Genomic DNA, 23,614 nt, shown 5'->3' with positions numbered 1-23,614 from the left:
TTTTGCAATATTATTAAATGTGTTGCATTTGATTTGTACAGTGTGTGGGTGGAGCACTGTGGTGGGGGTTAAAGCACTGTGGTGGAGCCTTTGGTTAAGGGTAACAATAGGAATCCTGCCTAGAGTGCTAAAAATTCTAGAAACAGCCCTGTTTATCACCTTCCTAGCGTGTTCCCTATGAGCTAGTCACGAGGGTGGGGGAGTTGTGGAGCATAAGCCGAGCTGCGCTATCCCGCTATTTGTTGCAATGACAGCAACACCTGGTCTAAAGCCTTACTTTTTATTCCCGAGTGTCGCATATCATAATTTATTTTTAGAAACAGGGTAGCGGTGTGTATATGGTTGGCATTCAAAGAAAAGCCATGCGGAAACACTGTCATCAATGGTACGCTCAAGTGAATTAAAAAACACACCTGAGATAGTCATGGCATCAATGTATATAATGCAGTAAAGAAAGTAGAGTTTTTAGTAAAGTGAAGATACACTGCACGGATAAAAGACCTTAGCTACGCTACATAAGATTGGCGTGTGCTTTTGAAACATCTCTGCTGGGAAGATATTCTGGGTGTGGAGATTTGTGATCATTCAGCCACAAGGGTGTTAGTAAAGTCAGGTACAGATGGAGGTGAAATGAGGAGGCCTGGGGTACAGTCAAGGTGTTCAATAGGGTTGGAGCTCTATAGCAAAAGACCTTCCACTCCAACTAATGGAAAGCATACTTTCATGAAAGCTGGCTTTGTGCACAGGAGTATTGTCCTGCTGAAACATGTTTGGGTCTCATAGTCTAAGTGAAGTTAGAATTGAATTCCACCACATCCAAAAAGTGTGTGCCTCTGGTTGGAGGTGGTCGCTCAGTGGATAAGGCTCTGTGTTACTCATTGGGAGGTTGGGGGTTCAACCCCTAGTATCACCAACCTGCCAATTTTGGGGCCCTTTAACAAGGCCTTTAACCCTTTGTGCTCCATGGGCGCTGTAACATGGCTGACCCTGCGCTCTGATCCCAGTTTCCTACATTGCTGGAATATGTGAACAAATAACAATTACACTGTGGGATCAATAAAGTATTGTAAGAGAAAAAAATCTGAGTCCCTGTGTCTCTTATCTGTACATTTAACATCTGGTAGATAACTATTGAAACTTTTGACAATGGCTCCACAAGGACAGCCAGAATATATAACCGTCTGTGTTACGGTAGGAAACCGTAAACTAGCCAACTACAATGAATTCACACAGGTCCTTTACAATAGCTTAGGACCACAATTGCCACAAAGCTTTGCCCTGAACATCTGTTAGTAAATTTTATGGTAAAGCTGTAATGAATGTCTGTCCAGACGTCACTCGGATAAGAATGGGATCTCTGGTTCTTTTTCAGGGTTCTTTCTCAGGGGGATTTCCACCTTTGTCACCTTGTCAACTCCGGCTTGCTCATTAGGGATAGACTGTCCATTGTTAAAAGTGCTTTACAAATAAAATTTTAGTAAATTGAAAAATGGGGGAGCACACAAAAAAAGGCGCATTGATAATAAGAGAACAAACAGACGCAAAAAAGAGTCTTACACGTTTTTTATAGAAGCAACCAAGAGGTCAAGGAAATGCTCAAACTTAACACTTTAAGAATACAGAGTAGGCCCTGATACGGCACCCCAACAGCAGATCTGGTTAACGATCCAAAAATGGTATGCCCCTTGTCAAGCCCAAAGTATTGGATGTCCTGTAAACAGCTTCTCCTGGCTGAACTGTGGAACCATGGCCTGTTGGTTGCTCCTCTGACTACCAAAACCCTTTAAACTAGGGAGCCCCAAACTACCGCCCACCCGCACATTTGGAACAGCCCTCTGAACAATGCCAGACACATGTGTTGAAAATGTAATTTAAAATAAATGTTTTACTCATATCATAATTGTATTTGATAATTCCCTGGTGGTCTAGTGGTTAGGATGCAGCGCTTTTACCGCTGCGGACCGGGTTTGATCCCCGATCAGGAAACCAACCCCAGCCCCTTTCAGTGCGGGTCCCAAGCCCGGATAAATGGGGAGGGTTGCATTAGGAAGGGCATCCAGCGTAAAAACATGTGCCAAATCAAACGTGCGGAGGATCTGCTGTGGTGACCCCTAACAGGAGAAGCTGAAAGAAAGTTTTTATATTTGTATTTGATAATAAAGTTAAACTTGCAAACTAAAATTGGTAGTCACTCCAGCCTATGTCATTTTCTGTGAAAGACCGAACTGGCCCCCTATTATAGTAAGTTTTTCTGGCCCTAACAGAAAAAGGTTTGGGAACCACTGCTTCAAACCCTCATCCTTTTCCTTAAACACTTATTCTAAACCCAAAATTGCTCCTTCAGGATCTAACCTAACCCCTGAAGTCTTTAAGCCAAAATCCTTATTACTAAATGATGTACTTAACCCACTTTAATCGCTGCTCTGTACTGTTGTTGTTGATGGAAATTGAGTTGTGACGACAGTCTGTAAAGCCGCTGTGGTTATTGATTTTGGCTTTAAGTTTCTAACAGTCTCACCCAAAGGCACCCAAACAAACGCAGTACAGATTCCAAGCTCCGGCTGCCATAGGTGATGTTCCGACTTGCATTACTGTCATGGTCTGATCTGCACAGGACCCTGCATCTGTACCTGTACTGTAAGCCTCAGAAGTACTCTTCCCAACAGGGCCCTGTTAAAAGCTTAATGAGTTTGAAACTATAGTGCATAAGAAGGTTGATGGATTGAAAAAAATGTTTTTGAGTGCAGTGGTTTTAATGGTACATTCATTAAGTACTCTTGCTTGGAGGCAATCTGGACCAGGGATTGCATTTCGTTATAGGCTGAGAGAGAACTGAAAAGTAGCAAGATCCTTTAGCACAATAAATAATAATCTATTAGCACAATAAGTTATAATATAATAATAATAACAATAGTAATATTAATGCATTGTTTTGTGCTCCTCTGTTATAATTTTTTATACATTTTTTATTTAAATTTGAATTTTTAAGGTTGTATATTAAATATGCTATATGAACAAACATTTGTGGACACCTGACCATAAGACTGATAATATACTACTTTGTGAACATCCCATTCCACATTTAGTCCCCATTTTCCACTCTTCTGGGAAGATGTTCCACTAGATTTTGTGGAGATTTGTAAGATTTCATTCAGTCACAAGAGTGTTAATAAAGTCAGGTAGTGATGTAGGTGAGGTAAAAGTTGGTTTCTAGCTTCTATTTATTTATTTATTTAGTTTATTAAATCTTCAGGAGCTTAAAACCGATTCAAATGGCAAAAATAACTATGGCTACATCCTGTGCTAATTCCATTGGCCCAGCTTCTGTTTCAAATCTAAGCCTGAGTCTGGCACAATTACTCAGGCCATTTCCGGGCCATGTACTGGAAGTGATTAAATAAACATTTGCAAAGTGATGGAATTCCAGCCCAATAGACTGAGTGAGATCATTCTGCTCGGCTCAGATCGTTGTTCGATGCTGTACTACTCCAGTCATAATATAGAACTACAGGCAACCTGACTACCTTTATTGTATCGCTTTAAGTTCCGGGTGATTCCACAGGCGATTCAGTTCAATATGGAAATAATTTTTAAAAAGTATATATATATATATATATATATATATATATATATATATATATATATATATATATGTGTGTGTGTGTGTGTGTGTGTGTGTGTGTGTGTGTGTGTGTGTGTGTGTGTGTGTGTGTGTGTGTGTATAAAACATAGACTAGATTTAAACTAAGGAACAAAATACACAGGGTGATGCTGATGTGGCTGATGTGTTTTATTCCTCTTATACCGCAACTTCTTCTTCTTTCGGCTTCTGCCATTAGGGGTCGCCACAAAATCTCTACAAAATATAGTGGAACATCTAGAAGAATGGAGTTTAATATAAAAGCAAATAGGGACTCAATGTAGCTGTCTCTGCTGACTTTTACAAAGCACTTACACTAGAGGAGATGGTCGCTTAGTGGTTAAAATTCCAAGTTCAAATTCAAGCACCACCAAGCTGCCATTGCTGGGCCCTTGATCAAGGCTTTTAACTCAACTGCTCAGTTGTAAGTCGGTCTGGATTACTGCAAATGGAAATGACTTCCCAAAATGCCACTGTCATCTGATCAGTTGTATTAATGAATTTACTCACGTAGTTTGAAGCACCTTTACAGACCTGGTGTTGTTTTCTAATCCCAGCCAGATATTTTCACAAGGCCATAAAAAGATCCACGTATAACCTAAGCATAATAGCTTTAATACTAAATCATGATGCAGCCAAAGTATTAAAAAAGAACATCACCTTGAAGTCGAAAAACAATGCAGCACTCAAGTAGGCACATTCTGCAAACATTTGTACAGAACGTACAGTTCCAGGTCATTTGCTCAAGAAGCTGCTGCCTTCTGAATACATAAGAGTCACTAGGTAAGTGATCTAAATCATCTTGGTTTCAATCAATCACATCATTGTGTCTCCAGGATTGTTATGAATCCGGCCTTCTTGTACAACTCAAAATGCTCACCAAGAAGAATGTTGTGGTGAGAATTTTCGGTAAAAGTTGTAATTTGGTTGATAAATATAATTTCTATACTGACTGACTAATACCAGGACAGTGCAGTGCAGCAGATTGACAAAATCTCTCTAGGTTACTGAATAGGAAGTTCAAGGGTACAAGCCCCACTCAAGGGACCCTTGAGCAAGGTTGTAACTCTCGGTGCTCCAGGGGCGCTGTAACATGGCTGACCCTGCACTCAGACACCAGGTTTCAACATCACTGGGATATGTGAAGAAATAATCCCTCAGTTTCCCTGTGGGATCAATAATGTATTCTAAAATAAAAATTTACAAAAAAATAAAAACCTTACATGTGCCACCGGAAGGTCTAAACGCTGACTTTCCTTGGTCTGAGTGAAGCAGTGGCTTCAGGTTACTGGACATAAGGTTGGGGGTTCATGTACCAAGCCTTTGACCCTATTTTCTTTATAGGTACTGTATCATTGTTGACTCTGACCAAAGCTTCCTAACAAGCTGGCATTTTCATAAAATGCCAATGATGGCTCTGGGTCCTTGGTCAAAAGGCACATGCTGCTAAGTTATACCGTTAACCATGTCTCCTCCAGGGGTAGCGTACCATGGCTAACCCTGCACACAGACCTTAGATTTGCTATGTGAAAATTGCATTGGTGGCGCAATGGTTAAGCCTCTGTGTTACTACTTAGAAGGTCAGGTTCAAGTCCCAGCAATGCCCAGATACCAAGGTAAGGACTTTTGAGCAAAGGCTCTTGACCTTTCTTTGATGCAGAGGTGTTCTATCATGTCTAATGTGATAAATAAAGGCTTAGATGTACATGTTACCTGATATAAAAAAAACATTAAAAAAAGCCTTGTCCAGTTGACTTGAAGAATATATTCTGAAGCTAGTGCAAATAGATCCCTGGGAGGTTTTTTAAGGTGGTTTCAAAGGCTGGATTCAAAGGTTGTTTGGGGAGTTCAAATCCTAGTCACATGAAGCTGCCAGTCCTGGGCATCTGGGCAAAGCCCTTAACCCTATAGCTGCTTAGTTGTATGAATGAGATAAATGTAAGTCACTTTGGATAAGAGTGCCTGCCAAATGCCATAAATGGAAATCATGGTCTAAGAATATTATTAAGCTAAAAGTCCCCAAACTACGGCTCACCCCCACATTTGGAACGGCCCTCTGAACAATGCCAGATAAATTTATTTTTTAAAAATGTTTTACTCATATCATATCTGTATTTGAATTAAAATGTCAGCTTTCAAACTAGTTTAATTTGCTCTGGGAACATGCTGGAAAGAAGAGTTTGGTAAGCCAAATGCATACAGAAAGACAGTGGACATAGGACAGACATTGGGTAAGCCTAGGAGAATTTTAGGAGATTGAAAAAGCTGTGTAGCTGCATTCTGATTAAGTCTGATGGTGTGCAGGGGAACTTTCCTTATGTCCAGGGATTAAACGAACATCCGAGTGAAAACAATATGCTCTTGGTGGTATATAGGAACCCTGCATAGATGATTATCCGCAAGGACAAAATAGTTAACTTAGAGTTTGCAACATCTTGACCTGGGAATGCATCATAGAAAGATTCAGCTTGGCATTGCTGTTTCTTAATTTCAGGTTATGATCCATTATTTACATTATTTGGAAGATACCCTTATCCAGAGCAACTTACAATTATCACATTCATACAACTAAGCAATTGAGGGTTAAAGGTCATGACCTTCTGATCAGTGTTCCAACATCTTAAACACTGAGCTACCCCTTCCCCACATTACATTGGCATTTTGGAAGATTCACAAATACAGAACTATTTACATTTATCTTATTTATTCAACTGTGCAACAATGGGCTTAAGGGCCTTGCTCAGAGGCTCCAGGAATGGCACCTAGGTGTGCTCCTTGTGACTTTTACGATATCAGTATCATCCCTGAGTACTAATTCGGAGAAGGCTGCCTAGGTAGGCTTCAAGCTTGGACAGAGATAGTGTCACAGAGTCACAGTCACATCCTGGCTGTGTGTGTGTGTGTGTGTGTGTACTAAGCAGTCTCAGGAATTTCCTTGTGCAGCATTTCTTCCATGTAAACAGCGTTAATAATAGCCGCTTGAACGCAAGACACATCTCGGTTACACACAGCCACACACACAGTCTATATACAGTAGCAGACACTGGTACGTCAAGTCAAGGACTTCAGGACTTGCTGACACACACATGCACACACAAACTCAGAACAGTGGTGTGTGTGTGTGAGGATGACGCGGTTTCTCGGTGCGTTCCGCCGCCTTCTGTCTCGTGGTGACAAAGCAGAGGAGGAAGATGAAGAGGAGGGCCCAAAGAAGAAGAGTGACACAGCTGAATCTGGTCAGACCAACACAGATATACACATACACACACAAGTTGTTTATTTAGTTTCTTAACTTATTCACTGTATCTAAAATATCATGACGCGATTGTAGCTAATCAACACGCAACCTAGCGTTTTCTGTTGTAGCATAAAGTACTGCTAATTATCTAGCGCTATTAAATACCTGATTTCATGGAGGTGTAGGCTAGTAGTTTTTCTGACTACAGTTACATTTATTCTATTGGAACAATTTTCTATATAAATAGGATGCTAGTATCCAGCAATGCTAATCACGTTATCGAGACATTAAAAACAAATGCTAATAAAAATTACATTTCAGTTCAGTTCAGTCTGACACGAGCGACAAACATGTGATCCAGATGTAAGCAATGCAGCTCAGTGGGTCCGCGAAACAGTATCCATTAGGTCAGGGAAGGTATCAGGGGAGAATGAAGACAACGTGCAACACGTCAACATGCTAGTAAGCATTAGCTTACAGTTGCCAGAGGACAAGCAGGATATCGCAGGAAATATGTGAGTTTAATTGAAATTTTCCGCTCATATGTGCTTCTGCTTCCACAAACCCAGAGCCAAACAGTTGTATACAATTATCCTTGGATGTTGTAGCATGAAATTATTTCCTTCACTTGAACTAGGAGACCCAAACATGTTCCAGAATGACAATGCCTTTGTGCACAATGCCAGTTCCAAGAAGATATGCTTTCTATGGGTTCTTTACATGGAAAGATCTAAACACCTATTGACATATTAAACACCTTTTGGGATAAATGTAAACGCTAAGTGCACCCCAGGCCTCCTCACCTCATGCTACATCAGTACCTGACTTTCCTTACCCCCTTTTGGCTGAATAAACTAGGAAAACCAAATCCATGAAGATATACTTTCCATGGGTTATAAGAAGTGGAAGATCTCCTGATGAATTAGAATGCTGACAGCACCCCCAAACTTCCTCAACCTCACCTACATCAGTACCTGACTTTACTAACACCCTTTATGGCTGAATAAGATTTTACACCAATCTCCACAAAATCTGGTGGAACATCTTCCCAGAGGAGTGGAGCTTATTATATGAGCAAATGCTGACTAAATGCGTAATGGGATGTTCAAAAAGGAGCACATAGCAATCTTATGATCAGGTGTCCACAATCTTTTGCTCATATATTGTATAATCAATTCATTTCTTTGTCAGTTTTATGTATATGTATAAGGAGGACACCAACACAATGCCATTATTTGTATCCGTATCCAGAACATATGAATGTGTATGGTAACTCCTGAACTAGTCCCTCATTATCTACTTCACTGGAAGTCCATTTGATGTCTCTTTCCAGCTTCTCTTTACTATACTATACTGAAGATCTCATTTGCACCTCCGGGTGATACAGTTTGCCCGTATCCAAAAGGTTCACAGATGTTCACAGGACAGTGTATGGCTATGAAGCTGTAGTTTTAGGGTGCTAGAGTTATGTGTTTGTATTAGAGATTTTGGTGATGTGGGTGTTGCTTGGGCTAAAACTCAGAAAAGAGATTTAATGTACAGGGCATTGTGTGTAGTGTGTGTGTGGAGCAGCAACTCAACATATGAACGTGTTAATAGGATAGAAATATGTTTGCTTCTGAAGTAAAAAAACTCTCTTTCGGCTTCTCCCATTAGGGGTCCCCACAGCGGATCATCCGCATGTTTGATTTGGCACATGTTTTTACACTGGTTGCCCTTCCTAACGCAACCCTCCCCATTTATCCGGGCTTGGGACCGGCACTAAGGCTTGTGCAACCCTAATGGCTGGGGTTGGTTCCCCGACCGGGGATCGAACACGGGCCGCAGCGGTGAGAGGGCCGCATCCTAACCACTAGACCACAAGTGATGTTTGGTTTTTAAGTACTGATGGTAAAAGAACCGCATTGTAGGAATGAACCTTGTCTTTTGTCTATTCTTGACCTTGAAAGAGGCAAAAGCCGCAAGCTAGCGACGCCTTTTGGATCGCGTTTCCTTTTTTTTTTTGCTCAAGTTTCTGAAAGTGTGTTGCTGAAAGTTAAAGAGAACTATGGAACTCTCCAGGAAAATTTACAGTACATATCTTTATCGTCACACATTAACTGTACATTAAAAATTTTCATTATAACAATTATGAAATTTGTACCAAAGAAAAATGTAAGGACATTTAGGACAAAATGTCCTCCACAATGCTTTTCAGATACTATTGTCAAAAGTATTGGGGCACCCAAATTTCCAAGCCACGTATGCTTCTTCGCCATACTGTTCCCACAGTTGGAAGCACACAACTGTGTAGGACGTCTTTAGATGTGCTAGCATGAAAGTTTCCCTTTGGTTGAAGTAGGAAACCTGTTCCAGCATGACCGTGTGACAACGCTCATCCTCACCTCACCTACATCAGTAACTTTATTAACACCCAATAAATCTAAATTCCAGAAAAGTGGAGTTAGCAACAAATGGGGCTAATTGTGGGATGGGTGCTCAAAAAGCAGAGATAGCTAGATAGAAGTGAATTTTGTAATTTGAATTGCCATACTCTAGTTTCTAAGTATGTGTACAATAAAATCCCTGCACTTACTTATGTTTCCTCTGCTGTTTGCCCCTGATGGAAGATAAAATCACTCTTAGTCATGAATTATTCATCAATTCCTCTAGCTCAAACAAGGGCCTTAAAACGTCCTAGCATGCAAAGTAACACATGGTCAAATGTAACATGTGCATGGCGGTTAGATTGCGGTTTGGGACGGACGGCTGGATCTGACGTCACTGCAGTGTTCGTATTTTACGACGTGAGTGGCAACATGGCCGCCGGCTAAAAGGCGCCACGTGAGAAGAATGCTCAGTACTGGCTCTAATGTGTAGCGTGAATTGGCTTGCTGATCAAAGCAGAGTGTGTAGCAGTGTGTGTGTGTGTGTGTGTGTGTGTGTGTGTGTGTGTGTGTGTGTGTGTGTGTGTGTGTGAACGATGGTGTGCTGCTGATGCTGGCAGTAATCGAGACTCTGCCCTGACACAAATATATAATTTCATTCTCCTCTTTCTCACACCATTCTTTCCAGATGTCTCTCTATCTATCTTTCTCTCTCTCTCTTGCTGTCATTTCATCCGTCTCTATCTCTAATCTGCTTTTATGGCACCCTTGGCTCCTAGCAGGCCTCAGGCTGCGGCATACCTTGGCTTGTGTGTGTGTGTGTGTGTGTGTGTGTGTGTGTGTGTATGCCATATCTTGGTTCATCTATATAATTCAATAAATAAGGGGTATTCTGTTGCCACCTTGTGGTCATCTTTGGCCTTCACACCCTTCCCTGGATGTGTTTCCTTTTCACCCCCTGCAAATGTCCCAGTAGGAAAAATTGGCTAAAATTTACACGTAAAAGTATGTGCACCCCTAGCATTATCAGGGCTCTTAAGATTCCATATCCACAAAGACATCGTACGCTGTGCAGAACTTGGGCTCTAGTAGTTAACGACAGAAGAATTGGAAATTGTATATTTTCTGTTTAAACCTGCCTCCAACATAAAGCCCCCCTTCTAGATTCTACTCTACTCTAATTCTTTGTGTCCATTCACCAAGTGCCCAAAGTTCTCTAAAGTGGTGCTGCAGTCCAGTAGGCATGGCTTTAAGCCTTTGACCTCTGCATGTGAGCTTCAGACTCCTCTGCCAATGTCCCCCAATATGATCTCATTTATACATTTATGATGGGTTATGGAATTACTCAAGCCCAGCAGTGGCAACTTGGTGGTTCTTTATCACTGACCTACCACTTTTCCACGTCTTCTAGTCCATCCCTCTAAATAAAATAGATGCAGGACATCTTCAGGTTCAGCCGAACTGGCCCTTTAAATATTAGACCACAGCAGGTCAACCACAGAATCATCCAAGGCAGGCTGACTGTTTTCGCAGATTGGAACCATCTTCAGTGCTTCAGGTTGCACATCTTCAGGTGTTGAGGAGTTGACATCTAGGAGATCCATGAAAGAATTGGAGACACCTGATCATAACCTGTTTTTTTTTGTAGAATTAATTTGGGACCCAAAAATGCACACCTTTCTTTTCTTGTGAAGGTTTTCTGACAGACAAAATAGATAATATATGTCCTCCAGGGCAGAGGCAGCGACCAAATGTCCCTGCAAGGTCAAAACTGTCAAATATTCCTATCCGTTGAGGACATTTAGGTCTGCACTAAGATGCAAAAACAGGATTTCCCCCACACACACACATGCAGTCCCTGTACTTTCCACTAGATGGCAGCACAGCTATATCTAGTTGACAAACACATTCTTATTTTCTATCACTCCATTCTGTCTCCTCACAGATGTGTGTATGCAAGGTTTTGATAAGTGTTTCTGACTCTGTGTGTGTGTGTGTGTGTGTGTGTGTGTGTGTGTGTGTGTGTGTGTGTAAGCAGATTGCTGATCGATTTCCAATCTGCAGCATCAGGGTCAGTGGAATGATGCTGCTGATCTACCCTGTGTGATCATCTTGTCACTCTTTCACACACACACACACACACACACACACACACACACACACACATAAACTAGACCTATAGAGATAACTTTGTCTCATATCAGGATCATGGACGAGTTTTCCTCAATGTTTGAATATCAGATGCTTGAATCCGATTGGTTGCAGCGTGACGTCCTTAAAAAAGTCACATCATTTGTTCCAATATGCAACCGTTTCTACTCGCACATCCATTCTTTTGGACCAAATGTCCCCATGAGGATAGGAATACGTGACAGATTTCACCCAAGGACATGGCACGTAAACTAAATCGTATAGTTGAGTTTCACACGTTAAGGAAGTAGCCTTCAGTGGCAAGTCAAACGTCCACAAAGCTTTCTGACGAGTCCCCAGACTGTCCCTGGCCCGTCCCGCCGTCCGTCTGTGTATCAATGGCGCCACAGGTACAACCCACCTACCCGTCGTGGAGTCAAACTTACTTACAACAAGCTTGTGTTTTCCTAGTTGCCTAGCAACCGTGTCCTCACAATATATCCGAATGATGTTTGGTTGCGAGGACTATCCCTTATCCCATCCTCCTGCTCGTCCTCCGTTGACAGCTCAGAGAACGACAACGCAAACGCAATACCGACTCGAGCGTTACGTTATGCGACTCCCAAAATGGAGGCATCCTTGAATTTTTTTCTGCTCCGCTGAATAAGAATCAGGAAAGTTTGGTCTGGTATGATCACACATCAGGCAAGACTTCCATTCTCAGTCACATATACAAAAGTGTGTGTGTGTGTGTGTGTGTGTGTGTGTGTGTGTGTGTGTGTGTGTGATAATTGGTGTGTGCTGATGAGTGTATGTGGGTCACACTGACTGGCCTCTTTAATAAAGACAGAACAGAAACGATCTTGCAGCACTTTGTGCTAGTCTCACACACACACTTACAGAAACACACACCTAGGGGGCGCTTTCAAATAACTACTAATGCACTTGGACACTCAATGGAAACCGACAAACTCACAGGTTAAACAAGATAAGCGAAAGGGTAATTCCCAGGAGCTTGCTAGTATTCGGGGACGTGTCCCAAATGGTTCCTTGACTATATAGGCCACCTGAGCGCCTGACGTTTCAGACTGCTAATGTCCCACCGTGTCTCGTGGAAATGCCACAGGAAGGTGTGTGTATTCGTCAGCATGACTGTCAAACGGGACATTCATCACTAGGGTAGTGCACTAAGTAGGGAACAAGATTTGGGTAGTCTGAGCTGAAAATTGCGCGCGTCCATTTTATCTTCTGGATCAAATGTCCCCACAAATATTGACAGATTGACAGATTTAAGAACATTTAGGTGGGGTCTTATTGGAGACCAAATGTCCCCACAAATATAGAACCACATGACAGATTTGAGAATATGCTTATGTCAAACTCTTATTGAGGCCAAAATGTCCCCAAGAGGACAGGAATACATAAGAGTTTTGAAAACATGCATGTCTGTCTACCTCTTACTGGGGACCAATTGTCGCTATGAGGATAAGAGTACATGACACACACACACACACACACACACACACATAAATTATAACATTTCTCAAAACAAATGAATAGTAAAAGTATAAGTTTCAGAGTGTAAAATAAGCAAATAAACATAAAATTACTAACAATAATTAAAAATTTGATAAATAAATAAATAAAAATAAAAGAGGACGAAATTAAAACCTTCAACGCAAACACACATTTTTTATGCGTCCTTTCTTTACTCTGATATAAAAATTAAACCGAAAAATCCTTTTTTTAAATCACTAAACATTTGTTTTGAATATATATATATATATATATATATATATATATATATATATATATATATATATATATATATATATTTGTGTGTATGTGCGCGCGCATGACTGTTAGCTTCAGATGCTGGATTCTCAGTTTTTTGAAGCTTTGCACATCTCTGTCTCACACACACACACACACACACACACACCCTCCCTGCATGTCTCTCACTCTCCTCCTCGACTCTCCAGACTCAGCTGACTGTTATTCAACATGCACGCGGCAGGGAAAGAGCAGCACGCGCACTCGGTCACCGGGCTCGCGCTTTAGAAACCCCCTTCCGGGGGGGCGTTGGATTTTGTATTTTTATTTTTGCAGAAAACTTCAAAACACCCCTCCTGCTCCTCACTTCGTGATCCAGAGCGCGCGCTCCCCCGCGGGCGCCCCATGCGCTCACCGCGCGCATGCACGCGTGACCGCGGAGCCGCTCGTGCGTGCGCACCGGTCGCCACATGGCCGCGGCCATCGCCAGCTCGCTCATTCGGCAGAAGCGGCAGGCGCGCGAGTCCGGCGGCGACCGCGGGGCCGCGTCAGCGCGCCGCTCGAGCCCCGGCAAGGAGGCGCGCGCGCTGTGCGGCCGGCGCCTGTACGGGCTTTTCAGCAAGGTGCGCTTCTGCAGCGGGGGCAAGAAGCGGCCCGCGCCACGGAAACCAGGTCAGTCCACGTACTGTATCTCTCTTACACACAAACACACTCACGCGCGCAATTTGCAATGCACGTGAGTGTGTGTGTAAGAGAGATCTAGTTGAATTCAGCTACAGTTTTCATCCTTGCAAGGCTTTAAACGACACCTTTAGCCTGTGTGTGTGTGTGTGTGTGTGTGTGTGTGTGTGTGTGTGTGTTTGCCAACTTCTTCATCAGTAACCACTTGAGCACTGGGCACCACACACACACACACACACACACACACACACACAATAACACACTGATGCCAATTTAGGTTTGGGAGGAAACCGGAGAACCCAATAGAACCTGAAGGAACATGACTTTTTTTTTTAAACGTACATTGTATGGCAAAAGTATTGGGACACCTGCGTTTTCCACCCATGCATGCTTCTTGTCGGAGTTGGAGACACACAATTGTATTCCATGAGATGGGGTGGAAGCTCTCCAGCTATGGAGCACGGATCTTACCTCCTCCCCTCACCCTCCTTTAGAACCTGAATTTACTAACGCCCTTGTGGCTGAATAAAATCTCACCCAAATGTGAAATCTGGTGGAACATCTTCCCAGACAAATGAAGAAAATGTGGTGCCCACCAGCTTTTTGGCCATCTGGGTAAACATTAGCAGGATTTTCTGGATGGAGCAGAACACGTTGTACCTCGAGATTTCTTCAGGCTTTGTTTGCAGGATGTTGTTTTGTATGAATGAGATACATGTAAGTCGCTCTGGATGCAGGTGTCTGCCAAATGCCATAAAAATATCTGTGTGACATCAATCGAGGTGTGTGTGTGTGTGTGTGTGTGTGTGTGTGTGTGTGTGTGTGTGTGTGTGTGTGTGTGTTGCAGAGCCGCAGCTGAAGGGGATTGTGACGAGGCTGTTCAGTGAACAAGGATTCTACCTGCAGATGAAACCAGATGGAACCATTAATGGGACCAAAGATGAGAACAGTGACTACAGTGAGTCTTCACACACACACACACACACACACACACACACACACACACACACACACACACTGAACACACAAGCATGTTTTGTATAGCAATCATCATCATCATCATCATCTCTTTCCATTTATTTCTGCGCTGTGACATTGAGGCATTGAGCTTCGTACGAGTGTGTGTGTGTGTGTGTGTGTGTGTGTGTGTGGCTGCTTAAATTCCCCTTAGTGTCCTCTAAGTGAGGAAATCTGAGCTGAGATCCAAAAAGGAAACTGGAGATCTGGAACACCACAAAAAAAAGTTCGAAAAACTCACCCGAACTCCACCGAGTCAAGGTCGACTCCGACCCCGTCGAGCCGTGATCCTTGACCGCGGAGAACGCCGGACCGTATGCTCAACGAACGCATAAGCCAAACTCCACATCAGGCGCCTCACGTAGTCGGGGGGATTCGGGTCACGCCCACGCATGTTAGCGCTATCGGTACGGTGCACATTAGCATTGCCCGTAGGTTTCGCCTCGCTGCTGCTGTGCGGCAGCAATTCGCCGTTTAACACTTTTCTACAGATAATCAGAGCACCGGTGCAGAATTCAGCCAAGAATCTTCTCTTGCTCTTCCAGCCCAAGAAACAAATAAAGAGAGAGAGACATGTTTTAGCCTCTGGGCATTCTCACAGAACACTGAATTGTTTATTTCTGACAGCAGTTGGCTAAACGTGTTTGGTGTAAAGTGAGAAAAATCGATGGCGCGAACACCTCAGCCGGGATGCTCTTCCTTTCTGAGCTGCTTCCAGAAAAACAACAGGAAATGTTCATCATATTCCCTGACAGGAAAAGTTACGGCAAATTGGAGTTCATTAGCATGTAGCAAAGGAACCGTGTTACAGTGTTACTAATCTGTGACGCTATGAAGCCATATTCTACAGACCTGCAATGTGACAGGGTTTTTGTTACAGTGCTACAGTTTTAAAGAGCTACAGTGTGACAGAGCGGTGGCTTGACAGAGTTACACTGTGACAGAAGTAGTGTTACAGTTTTGTAGGGTGACAGAGCTACAGTGTGGCAGAAATAGTGTTACATAGCTACAGTGTGACAGAGCTACAGTGTGGCAGAAGTAGTGTTACAAATCTATAGATTTAAAGAGCTACAGTGACAAGTAGTTTTCAAATCTATAGTATTATAGAGCTACAGTGTTATAGAGCTACAGTGTGACAGAGTTACAGTGTAATAGAGCTACAGAGCAACAGTGTAATTGAGCCACAGTGTGACAGAGCTAGAGTGTAGTAGAGCTACAGTGTAATAGAGCCGCAGTGTGACAGATTAACAGTGTAATAGAACTATAGTGTAACAGAGTTACAGAGCTGCAGTGTGACAGTTACAGTGTAATAGAGCTAAAGTGTAATAGAGCCACAGTGTAACAGAGTTACAGTGTAATAGAGCTCCTGAGCTACAGTGTAACAGAGCTACAGTGTAACAGAGCTGCAGTGTGACAGATTTACAGTGTAATAGAGATACAGTGTAATAGAACTATAGTGTAACAGAGTTACAGAGCTGCAGTGTGACAGAGTTACAGTGTAAAAGAGCTAAAGTGTAATAGAGCTACAGTGTGACAGAGCTACAGTGTAATCGGGCTCCTGAGCTACAGTGTAACAGAGCTGCAATGTGACAGATTTACAGTGTAATAGAGATACAGTGTATCAGAGCTGCAGTGTGACAGTTACAGTGTAATAGAGCTACAGTGTAATAGAGCCACAGTGTAACAGAGTTTCGGAGCTGCAGTGTGACTGAGCTACAGTGTAACAGAGTCAGTGTGACAGAGTTACAGTGTAATAGAGCTACAGTGTAACAGAGTTACAGAGCTGCAGTGTGACTGAGCTACAGTGTAAAAGAGTTAGTGTGACAGTTACAGTGTAATAGAGCTACGGTGTAATAGAGCTGCAGTGTAACAGAGTTACAGAGCTGCAGTGTGACTGCGCTACAGTGTAACAGAGTTACAGAGCTGCAGTGTGACTGAGCTACAGTGTAACAGAGTCAGTGTTACAGTTACAGTATAATAGAGCTACAGTGTAATAGAGCCGCAGTGTAACAGAGTTACAGAGCTGCAGTGTGACAGAGTTACAGTGTAATAGAGCTAAAGTGTAATAGAGCTACAGTGTGACAGAGCTACAGTGTAATAGGGCTCCTGAGCTACAGTGTAACAGAGCTACAGTGTAACAGAGCTGCAATGTGACAGATTTACAGTGTAATAGAGATACAGTGTATCAGAGCTGCAGTGTGAGTTTCAGTGTAATAGAGCTTCAATGTAATAGAGCCACAGTGTAACAGAGTTACAGAGCTGCAGTGTGACTGAGCTACAGTGTAACAGAGTCAATGTGACAGTTAAAGTGTAATAGAGCTACAGTGTAACAGAGTTACAGAGCTGCAGTGTGACTAAGCTACAGTGTAACAGAGTTAGTGTGACAGTTAAAGTGTAATAGAGCTACAGTGTAATAGAGCTGCAGTGTAACAGAGTTACAGAGCTGCAGTGTGACTGAGCTACAGTGTAACAGAGTTACAGAGCTGCAGTGTGACTGAGCTACAGTGTAACAGAGTCAGTGTGACAGTTACAGTGTAATAGAACTACAGTGTAATAGAGCCGGAGTGTAACAGAGTTACAGAGCTGCAGTGTGACTGAGCTACAGTGTAACAGAGTTAGTGTGTCAGTTACAATATAATTGAGCCACAGTGTAACAGAGTTACAGAGCTGCAGTGTGACTGAGCTACAGTGTAACAGAATTACAGAGCTGCAGTGTGACTGAGCTACAGTGTAACAGAGTTAGTGTGACAGTTAAAGTGTAATAGAGCTACAGTGTGATAGAGCTGCAGTTTAACAGAGTTACAGAGCTGCAGTGTGACTGAGCTACAGTGTAACAGAGTCAGTGTGACAGTTACAGTGTAATAGAGCTACAGTGTAATAGAGCCGCAGTGTAACAGAGTTACAGAGCTGCAGTGTGACTAAGCTACAGTATAACAGAGTTAGTGTGACAGTTAAAGTGTAATAGAGCTACAGTGTAATAGAGCTGCAGTGTAACAGAGTTACAGAGCTGCAGTGTGACTGAGCTACAGTGTAACAGAGTTACAGAGCTGCAGTGTGACTGAGCTACAGTGTAACAGAGTCAGTGTGACAGTTACAGTGTAATAGCGCTACAGTGTAATAGAGCCGCAGTGTAACAGAGTTACAGAGCTGCAGTGTGACTGAGCTACAGTGCAACAGAGTTAGTGTGTCAGTTACAATATATTGAGCCACAGTGTAACAGAGTTACAGAGCTGCAGTGTGACTGAGCTACAGTGTAACAGAATTACAGAGCTGCAGTGTGACTGAGCTACAGTGTAACAGAGTTAGTGTGACAGTTAAAGTGTAATAGAGCTACAGTGTGATAGAGCTGCAGTTTAACAGAGTTACAGAGCTGCAGTGTGACTGAGCTACAGTGTAACAGAGTCAGTGTGACAGTTACAGTGTAATAGAGCTACAGTGTAATAGAGCCGCAGTGTAACAGAGTTACAGAGCTGCAGTGTGACTAAGCTACAGTATAACAGAGTTAGTGTGACAGTTAAAGTGTAATAGAGCTACAGTGTAATAGAGCTGCAGTGTAACAGAGTTACAGAGCTGCAGTGTGACTGAGCTACAGTGTAACAGAGTTACAGAGCTGCAGTGTGACTGAGCTACAGTGTAACAGAGTCAGTGTGACAGTTACAGTGTAATAGCGCTACAGTGTAATAGAGCCGCAGTGTAACAGAGTTACAGAGCTGCAGTGTGACTGAGCTACAGTGCAACAGAGTTAGTGTGTCAGTTACAATATATTGAGCCACAGTGTAACAGAGTTACAGAGCTGCAGTGTGACTGAGCTACAGTGTAACAGAATTACAGAGCTGCAGTGTGACTGAGCTACAGTGTAACAGAGTTAGTGTGACAGTTAAAGTGTAATAGAGCTACAGTGTGATAGAGCTGCAGTTTAACAGAGTTACAGAGCTGCAGTGTGACTGAGCTACAGTGTAACAGAGTCAGTGTGACAGTTACAGTGTAATAGAGCTACAGTGTAATAGAGCCGCAGTGTAACAGAGTTACAGAGCTGCAGTGTGACTAAGCTACAGTATAACAGAGTTAGTGTGACAGTTAAAGTGTAATAGAGCTACAGTGTAATAGAGCTGCAGTGTAACAGAGTTACAGAGCTGCAGTGTGACTGAGCTACAGTGTAACAGAGTTACAGAGCTGCAGTGTGACTGAGCTACAGTGTAACAGAGTCAGTGTGACAGTTACAGTGTAATAGAGCTACAGTGTAATAGAGCCGCAGTGTAACAGAGTTACAGAGCTGCAGTGTGACTGAGCTACAGTGCAACAGAGTTAGTGTGTCAGTTACAATATATTTGAGCCACAGTGTAACAGAGTTACAGAGCTGCAGTGTGACTGAGCTACAGTGTAACAGAATTACAGAGCTGCAGTGTGACTGAGCTACAGTGTAACAGAGTCAGTGTGTAGCTCCATTGTTACTTTTTTAGCCTCAGCATTGCAGCTTTGCAGAGTTACAGTGAGCAGTATTGTCTATAAACAGTGCCCTTCTTCTCTCCACTCATGTACACTCATTCCCTCTCAACTGTTCTGTACAAGATCTCTTTTACCCTTCATCCTCCCTCCACACTCCTCCGCTTATCCCTTCCTCTCTTTCTGCCTCTCTCTCTCTCATTCTCTCTCTCATTCTCTCTCTCTTGCTCTCTCTCTCTCTTTCTCTCTCTCTCTCTCTCCTTATCTCATCTTACATTTTCTTTTTCACTAGAAAACACATTTTCATTCTCATTGAAATCGATAAAGGAGCATGTTGGATTATTTTTTTTTCATGATCTCTTTCTATCTCTCTCTTGCTCTCTTTCTTTTTTCTCTCCCCCTCTCTAGCTCTCTTTAATTTGATTCCAGTGGGTCTGCGTGTTGTGGCCATTCAAGCTGTGAAGGCAGGACTTTATGTGGCCATGAATGCTGAGGGATTCCTCTATACATCAGTAAGCATGCCATCACATCACGTGTGTGTGTGTGTGTGTGTGTGTGTGTGTGTGTGTGTCTCTGTGTGTGAGACATCAGCTGGTGTGATTCTGGGGTGTTAGAGTGTTAATTATATCTGAATTTTAGAGTGATAATGAAGTTATACAGAGGTGTGTGTGTGTGTGTGTGTGTGTGTGTGTGTGTGTGTGTGTGTTATAAAGATTTATAGACTTTTAATCAGATTGTGTCTTTACTATGATTGAGGGCTTTTATTTTTCTGTCAGCAGTGAAATAGAGTGATGGTGACTCAACACTGAACGTGTGTGTGTGTGATTCATACCTGCAATAACGTGCTCAGATTTTTTTACTCTGCTCTGCCACCCTCTCTTTTTTTTTTCTCTTTCCCCTTCCCTCTATCTCTTTCTTTTTTTCACTCACTCTCTATCTCTCGGTCTATCTTTCTTTTCTTCTTTCTCTTTCTCATCCCCTCTGGCTGTCTCTCTTTTGTTTTTCTTATTCTGTTGCCCCTCTCTATTTTTCTTTCTCTTCTTCTTAATATCTCTCTCTCTGTCTCAATTCTTTCCTTCCTTGTCTCTTTCTTATCCTCTCTCTCTCTCTTCCTATATTATTCCCCTCTCTTTCTCATCCTCTTTCTGTCTTATTTTCCCAATTTTTCTGTTTCTCTCTCTCTCTCTCTCTCTCTCTCTCTCTCTCTCTCTCTCTCTCTCTCTCACATTCTCTCTCTCTCTCTCTCTCTCTCTCTCTCTCTCTGTCTGTAATTTTCTTTCTCCCTTTCTTGCTTTCTCCTCTACATTTTCTCTCCTTCTCACCCTTTATCTCTCTCTTTCTTTACCCCTTTTCTCTATTTTTCTTTCTTTCCTTGTCTCTTTCTTACCCTCTATCTCTGTCTGTCTGTCGTTCTTTTATTCTGTGTGTCTATCTCCTTCTTTCTCTTTTATATTTTTCTTTCTTTCCTTGTCTCTTTCTAACCCCCCCTCACTCTCTCTCTCCCCTCACTCTCTCTCTCTCTCTCCTCCCACACTCAGGACCTTTTCACAGCAGAGTGTAAGTTTAAGGAGAGTGTGTTTGAGAATTATTATGTGATCTACTCGTCCACTATGTACCGCCAACACGAGAGCGGACGCGCCTGGTTCCTCGGCCTCAGCAAGGACGGCATCATCATGAAAGGCAACCGGGTGAAGAAAACCAAACCCTGCTCGCACTTCGTCCCCAGACCCATTGAGGGTGAGTGTTCACACACACACACACACACACACACACACACACACACACACACACACACACTATATGGACAAAAGTATTGTGACACCGGACTTTTTTAACGGGACACAGCAAATTGTTCTCACGAAGTAGTATAGGACGGAATTTTCGCTTCACTTGAACACAACCCAAGAACAGGTTGATGGAGAAGATCTCCTGCTATAGAGCTCTGACATCATCTCTATTAAACTAGCTGATTTAAAACAGCACCCCAGGCCTCCTCACACTCATCTCCATTTGTACTAACACTCTTGTGGCTGAATGAAATCTCACACAAATCTCACACAAAATCTCACACAAAATCACACACAAGATCTGGTAAAATGTCTTCCCAGAAGAATGCAGCTCATTATAAGAGCGAATGGAGACTTAATGTTGACTCAAAAAGAATAGGGGGTTCCAGCTGGTTTCCCCGAGGCAAGGCTTTTAAAGACCTTTTTTTAGACCATAAAGAATTAAAATGTAAAAAATAGAGCACCTCAAAAACACAAGTACAATGTTAGCAACCGGCCTTATCCAAGCCCTAAACGAATTTCATTTACATCGGTAAAAAAAACCCAATTCATTTTACCTCAGTGGTATGATCCGAGAGATTCGCGTCAATAACAGAACCTGATCTGATGCGCTCTCCTGATTGGCTGCAGCTCTTGCTTATCAAAATAGTTTTCAAATGATTGATTAAGTGATAGATGGGGAGAAAAAGAGAGCAATAAATAAATAAAAGTAGATAGATAGATGGATGGATGGATGGATGGATGGATGGATTTATTCATAACAATGGGTAAGTTACAATTTAAATGCTCTCCCCTGATTGGCTGCAGCTCTTGCCTATCAAAATAGTTTCCGATAGATAAAGAGAGAGAGAGAAATAAATAAATAAAGATAGATAGATAGATAGATAGATAGATAGATAGATAGATAGATAGATAGATAGATAGATAGATACTTTATTCATACCAATTGGTAAGTTACAATTAAAATGCTCTCCCCTGATTGGCTGCAAATTCTGTCTCTTGATTGGCTGCAGCTCTTGCCATTAAGTTGATTGGCTGTTGCATGTTGGGCTCTTTTGTAGTCATATTACAGCAAATTAAATTTGGACTAGCGGAAGAAAGAACTGCAACCACAGAAACTAATTCTGAAGTGCTGTGGAGGCATTGCAGTGAGCATTAGCGGTAACATTACATGGACATCGAAAAATTATTTAAGCAAATTTGAGATTTTTTAAACAATAACATTTAGATTTGTAAATGTTAGACTCTTTAGGACCCCGCGGAAACCCTGCATTATACTTTTGTCCATATAGTACAGCTTTGCAATTGTTCACACCGTCTTGTCCTCACACTGTCTCTGTGTCCTCCTTCTCCCCCGCAGTGTGTATGTACAAGGAGCCGTCACTGCACGAGCTGGAGGACAAGCTGCGCAGCCGGAAAGCCTCAGGAACGCCGAGCATGAACGGAGAGAATCAGCCGAACCCGGACTCGACCGAGCAGGACGGCTCATAGCTGCTCACTCACGTTCTCACAAACTCACACACACACACACATATATAGCACCTCACAGTGTTCACACTTCAACTGGAGTTGAAAAAAAAAATCACCCAACAAGATAAAGCAGATTGAAATCTGCGATCCTGTGAATGTCTCAGAATGGAAACAAAGAAAAAAAAACATGAAGAAAAAAATATCCTGTATTTGAAATCAGGACATTTTATGCAAAGCCTGCCGAGCGAGTATGTATGTGTATGTAAGTGTGTGTGTGTGTGTGCTATACTTTGGACACGAAACAAAAAAATGGCGTGTGTATGTATGTTTCTGTGTATGTAAGTATGTAGGTTTGATGGTGTGTGTTTGGAAGTTTAAGCTTTAAAGCCATGTACCAATCCTCACACGTCAATTTACGAACGCAAAAGCACCTTCATGCGCTTCTTTCTGTGCGTGTGTGTGTGCGTGTGTGTGTATGCGTGCTGCTCTGATCATCGCTTTTGATCGTCAGTCTCAGATTCTGCTCTCCAATTGGCTTACGTAACGAACAGGTCCTGCCCTGTAATCGGCTGATGGGCTGCATCGAGATCTCAGAGGGCTTCGAATGAACATCGCCATATCTGCAATTAGAACGCGCCATAGAATCCATAGAACGCTCACACTAGCAACTGACAATTCATTCGGCTTGGGGGCGTGGCCTGTCCCGAACTACATTTTATGTCTGATTTATACTGAGGGCCCTTCCTCATTGAAGGGATTTGAACTCACAAACGTCCCTCATCTAATCCAATGACCTACCACATTCTCCCAGCCTACAATCCGCTATATGGATTATATACTAGCAATCCGTGCCAGGCTTTGTGCTCCCTATGTCACATGATTAGCGCTAGCTAACGTATCAACTCGTTGCGCTCCCTGGAAGCACCGACAATCTCGACTGACAATTCAACGGTCTCTTCTACTGCGTTTCCCAGCTTGATTTTTTTATACCCGGAAACTAGCAAGCGTTAAGAAGAAGCTAGCCGAACCATTTCAGCTTGACTAGCTAAAAAAACGGCGAACCGCATTC

The 23,614-nt window shown here is 42.6% G+C and overlaps 1 protein-coding gene across 3 annotated transcripts in view; it reads left to right on the top strand.

Annotated features, from left to right (window-relative positions):
- Positions 1-22,975, top strand: part of fgf12b (fibroblast growth factor 12b) — a 26,411-nt gene extending 3,436 nt beyond the window's left edge. Inside the window, exons 1-5 of one of the 3 annotated variants that reach the window (XM_046862267.1) lie at positions 6,530-6,876; positions 14,676-14,786; positions 19,697-19,800; positions 20,827-21,025; positions 22,436-22,975. In XM_046862267.1, the coding sequence (XP_046718223.1) occupies positions 6,768-6,876; positions 14,676-14,786; positions 19,697-19,800; positions 20,827-21,025; positions 22,436-22,566 (654 nt within the window). In that variant the 5' untranslated portion in view covers positions 6,530-6,767 and the 3' untranslated portion in view covers positions 22,567-22,975. Of the gene's footprint in view, positions 1-6,529; positions 6,877-13,489; positions 13,820-14,675; positions 14,787-19,696; positions 19,801-20,826; positions 21,026-22,435 lie in introns of those variants that run through there. The other 2 variants (XM_046862266.1, XM_046862268.1) reach the window with 2 other exon arrangements.
- The last annotated feature ends 639 nt before the right edge of the window (positions 22,976-23,614 follow it).

Source organism: Silurus meridionalis, chromosome 12, assembly GCF_014805685.1.
Source record: "Silurus meridionalis isolate SWU-2019-XX chromosome 12, ASM1480568v1, whole genome shotgun sequence".
Classification (NCBI taxonomy): domain Eukaryota; kingdom Metazoa; phylum Chordata; class Actinopteri; order Siluriformes; family Siluridae; genus Silurus; species Silurus meridionalis.
Note: the sequence above shows the minus strand (reverse complement) of the source record. Positions and strands in the feature narration are given on the sequence as shown.